This window comes from Gobio gobio (assembly GCF_949357685.1).
Source record: "Gobio gobio genome assembly, contig: scaffold_135, whole genome shotgun sequence".
NCBI classification, from domain to species: domain Eukaryota; kingdom Metazoa; phylum Chordata; class Actinopteri; order Cypriniformes; family Gobionidae; genus Gobio; species Gobio gobio.
The window spans coordinates 106,511-111,845 of record NW_027645666.1 but is presented as its reverse complement, the minus strand read 5'-3'; the positions used below and the strand labels follow the sequence as shown (position 1 = coordinate 111,845).

The window sequence follows — 5,335 nt, the reverse complement described above, 5'->3', positions numbered from 1 at the left end:
TCCACCTCCCCTTCCTGAAGAAACATCATAGCAGCAGTGACTTGCCACCTGATATGATTAAATGCAGTTAAAAAAAAAAGTGTTGGAATCTTTTCTTCCCTATTGTGACATATATCCGAGTGAAAAGGCTTCTGGGCCGTCATCGGAGAAGAAAAGAGATGCCACTTCAAGAGGGAGAGGAAGTTATTTTGATTAAAGATTACGAGACACATCAATAAAAATAAAAAAAATGGGTGCATAGGTAAATCATTTATAATACCGCAATATTCCATAAAAATATGGGTAACACTTTATAATAATGTTCAGTTATAAGTCACTTATTAGTTGGTCAAAGAGGTGATGTATTGAGAAATCAACTTTCCCTTGAGCCTTTGATATATAAAAGTTCATTGTGATATAAGAATATTCTGCAAGTGTCACAAGAGCAGATCAGAAATAAGTGCAAAAGATCCAATAGCGAGTTAAATTAATGTTTTATTCCCAGCAAATACAAGAGCAGATCGCACAGTAAGTCCACAGCACAGGGAACTGAACCAGAGTCCTGGGCAGGCACATGATCATGTTATTTTTTATTTTTTTATTCAAGAACCGTAAAAATATACAAAAACCTTCAGGAGAATATTAGAGTTACGACATAAAAGACATTTGTATGTAGAGTCAAATATTTAAAGAAAATATTAAAACACATTTACATATGAAAAGGACATATAAAAGACAAGGGACAATATAAGTAAATACATTTTTTTAAATTAAATTAAAAAAAAGGGGGGGGGGGGGGTGTTAATACATGAGAAAGCTGGTTAAACTTGAACATCAGATTCATTACAAAAGAATTGTTCATATTTTTTTAGGAATCGATCACATTTTTTATTGCTAGTTAACCTAAAAGATTTAAGCTGCGAGTCTACCTCGATCAAAAAATTGTGAAAGAGTAGGAAGTGAGCTCATAAATTTCTGTTTATGGATGAAAAATTTGGCAAACTAAATAATTTTTTTAAAATATATTCTTTAGATTTGTTGGAGTCATCTTTCAAATTAAAAGATTGTGTATTATTGGGCATTTTATTTAAATGGGAATATAAATTAGCCCAAAACTTTTTAACCAAATCACAAGAATAGAATAAATGTATCAATGTTTCATCTTCATGACCAAAAAATGAGCAAGTACTAAGAATATCAACATATTTGGATATTGTTAAATTAACCGGGTATATCTTATGTAATATTTTAAAGTGGACTTCTTTGGTCTTATTAGGAATAAAATATTTATATGCTAACAGCCATGCTTTTCTCCAGTCTATATTGTCGATTAGGGCAGCCCAATGAGATCTGCCTCTAGGGCGAATTTGGTCTCTTTTCTGAAAAATTTGTTGGATATGTTTATTATTAGATTTCTTATCATAAATTCTAATGCCATCCAATAACAAAGCCAACTCCTTTGTATCTTTCTGTTTGTACAATATGTGGCTCTTAACCAGTTGCACTAGACCAGAGGGAATAGCCTTAATCACTGTATTATATTCTTTAAAAGGAATAGGGAAGTCATGAACAGTCATAAAGCTTTCATTGGATAAGATAGTACCAGATTTATCAAATAAAGAAAGTATATAAACCGGTTCGTGGGCGGGGAGGTTGACGGAAGTGGGCGTGTCACGCACCACCACAATGCAAAAAACACCAATTTTATTTTAGCTTTCGGTACAAGAGATTCATCAGAACAGGTGTAACATTAAATAACACATTAAATATCTGTGTATACTACCAAGTAGACTTGTAAATAGGAGAAAAATGTCTGTACAACAGTGAGTTACAATCTTAGAAGATCACTGACCAATCCTAAGCACTACCCTCCCCCCAGTTACTTAAAATGAATAAAACATGATTATTATCAAAATAGTTGCATATTTATTTTCTGTAACATGATTAAACAATTTATCAACAAATAGTTTCAGATCTAGCAGTAGTTGGTGCATTGAGGGAAAGGGGCAGTGCTTAGGATCTCAATTATAATTGACCCTTACTTTGACATATCTGTGGGCTAACACTTGATGAAGGTTGTCCCTCTTTCTTCTGTTCCAACCCATGGCCTGTTGCGTTAGCATGTTCACTCTTCCTATTGAAAACAATAATGCACCCACAAGCCAAAAAGTAAGATTTCACATCAAAAATGCAATAAGGAGAAACCCAAAAGACATGCCTAAACCCTATCACTAAAAGGTTAGTTGAACTGGTAATTACCTTGAAGTAATACAATGATAGTTTTCGTAAGAACAGAACAGAGAAACTTAGTTTTTTAATTCCCTGTAAAAACACTGTTAAGTATTTATTATTATTCATTTAGGCTCCTACAGCATGTAGTGTAGGTGTAACACCAACCAGCCTTTGTCGTGTATTTTGTGACAAGTGCTGCCCTGGAGAGAAAGCTGTTCACCTATAAAGAAAATAATACAATTAAAATTTGGTCTCCATTACATAAAAATATTACCTACACACCATAGATCTTAAACTTGTGGTTTAACAGAAAACGTGTACTGTATTATCCTAGGAATTTGGGAGCCCTTACGCATGAATGCATTTTGAATGGCTGAAAACAACTGAACTGCCTATACTTTATATTAACTCATACATAAAGGATGTACTACTTTATCTCTCACACCAGGCATGTTACTTAGATGAAAAATAAGTACCTTTTGGTGTTATGGTTTCTATTGAGACTCTTTGTAGCCATAATTAAAATACTGAAAATAATACCATACCTGCTCCACTTCCTCTCCCACTGTGTTTCCTGCTCCATCCTGGCTCCTGCCACCCCATCTCACCTGCAACACAGAGTGAGAAGTGCTATGTAGCAGTACTTCAGAAGTTTTGAAATAACATCATCTAATCAAGCATAACATGCACAAATGTAAAAACAATCCTTTGCATTGAAGATTGCTTGAATGTTATATCTACATTCATGCATAAATTATCTCTAAAACATCTCATGACACAAGCTTTTTATTTGGCGAAAATAAAATCCCTGTCCTACAAATTTGAACAAGCCGCTGAAAAGCAGTTGGTGAAGGATAACACACAGCACGTTCTATTATCCGACCCATTATTTCCCTATAGCTACAGCAATACCAGACTTAAAGTTATTGCATGTACCTCGCATTTTGCTGTATGGGCTTTGGCATGATGACGCTCAGGAATGGCCTCATTTCTGTCAATGGCAGAAGCTCTGGTAAACCCTCTGCTACTTTGTTAAGGTAGGGCCAGTACCTAAAAAGCAGGAGCAGCATCACGTGAGTGTAACAAAGATCCATTTTTAATTGAAATCTAAAATAACTAGCATCACTTTAAAGCTGAGAAACAAGACATTTTAATCATGGAGTTGGATTTGCAATATGACAATGAGGATTACCTGCATGTAACATCCATGCAGAAGAAGGTAACATTTGCCTTCTTTGACATCTCTCTTTGAAGAAACATCGGGTAAGCAAATATTTCACCACGGTAATGGTTCAGTCCTCGTAAGAGAAACCCATGTCTGATAAATCAGAAGAAAATCTAGTGGTTAAGAATCAATTGACCCAGTAAGGCCTGGCTTAAGCACACATCTCTGTCAAGTGAGGCCTATAACAAAATATATGATAAATATAATACTTGGCTACTACAAAGGATAGATAAATACCACTCTGCAAGCAAGCAAACATGTAAAAGAATTGGATTGCCATTAAAACTCAAATATCAGACTCCAGAATCTCACACACACACACACACACACACACACATTGTGAAATGTGGGGACATTCCATAGGCGTAATGGTTTTTATACCGTACAAACCATATTTTCCCTACACTGTCCCTACCCCTAAACCTACCCATCACACACACACACACACACACACTGCCCCTAAACCTACCCATCACAGGAAACTGCACAGTTCACTTTCTGTGAAAAAAAACTTGTTCCGTATGATTTATAAGCATTTTGAAAAGTGAGGACATGGGGAACGTCCTCATATTTCACCCTCTTTTTGTAATACCTGTGTCATACCCATGTCATTACACACATTTGTGTCCTGATATTTCACAAACACATGCCCACACACACACACACACAAATACACACATACATACCTGCAAACTGCAACTTGAATGCCCTCCTCGTCTATCTGAGCACCAGACTTTTTGGACATCTCTCTGCCAGCGGTGAACTTGGCAGTACAGCAGACAGCACTGTCCTTTGCCTATAAAGTCCGTTTATAACACATTTTAAGATATAATGTATTAAGATTAACACAAAACTTCACAAAACACTACAATATCTGTATAAACAACTATTATTAAACAATACAAATAAAATGTTCATACACTTCTCATGTTGCCTCTGACAAGGTCAACAAAGGTAGCAACTTCCTCGTCCTTGGCCAGGAACAAGCCCTCATATATGGGCGGCTCCTCAGTCCTGTCCATGATAAGATAACATGCGTCAGTAATAAAAAGTACTACATTTACTATTTGTTAAAATGTAAGTTATGTTCACTCAAAGACAACCCGAAGGGCTACTATTTGTGTTAGACAAATACAAAATAAATTTCTGAAAAATACCTATACCTACCCTTTTGACTTGCTGAAGCGGTAATGTTTTCGGTTTCCATCAGAGCAGACAGCCAACATGTCTGGAGAACATGCTGGACACTCAAAATGATGGACCTGGCACATATCCTCTTCTTTGTATTGACAGAAGGTAAACTCAAAAAAGCTTCGCTGAAATGTATCGGCACAGATACTACCTGTCTGCATATTAAGAAATGATTGGTTAGGATTTTTTGAAGCAATGCCCACAATTAAATATTAGGTATACAGTAATATAATTTTGTTTGTTATATGTTTCAGTGATATTCAGGCAGATTTACCCTTCCAGCTTGAACAGATCTGTGCTCCAACATTTTCAGGAAGGCCTGCCTGGACATGGCTGGTGCAGTCACCTTCATATGTTCAAACGAGGTGAAGACATCAAACTTGTATAGGGTCTGGCAGCTGGTGCTAGCTGGCCAGTACCGATAAACCAGCAGGTCCTTCTCCTCGGGAGTCCATTCTGCAGAGCATGATGGACAGGATTTCCGAGGCAGGCAGACATCGTATCGTCCTGTGAACAAGTGAATATACTGTTCTGTAGTCAAGACTAAAACAATTTCAGTAATCAAATTGCAACAGATTGCCTTCTATACAGAGATACAAATATATGATATATTAGCTATTTGACATGGCATTTGGGCATTGCCTGAAAATGACATGGTGATAAAAAGCTTGGTGTTGTACACAGTGGTAAAGTTCTAGTACAATAAAC

General features: G+C 36.3%; 1 protein-coding gene across 1 annotated transcript; it reads right to left on the bottom strand.

Annotated features, from left to right (window-relative positions):
• Positions 1-2,756: 2,756 nt before the first annotated feature.
• On the bottom strand, positions 2,757-5,128 carry LOC307122435 (uncharacterized protein). Its single transcript, XM_079846420.1, has 6 exons — positions 4,902-5,128; positions 4,604-4,782; positions 4,357-4,450; positions 4,123-4,232; positions 3,148-3,261; positions 2,757-2,819 (listed from the first exon to the last, which is right to left on the bottom strand). The coding sequence occupies exons 1-6, from the start codon at positions 4,977-4,979 to the stop codon at positions 2,816-2,818; spliced, it is 579 nt and encodes a 192-aa protein (XP_079702546.1). The 5' UTR covers positions 4,980-5,128; the 3' UTR covers positions 2,757-2,815.
• Between the last annotated feature and the right edge of the window lie 207 nt (positions 5,129-5,335).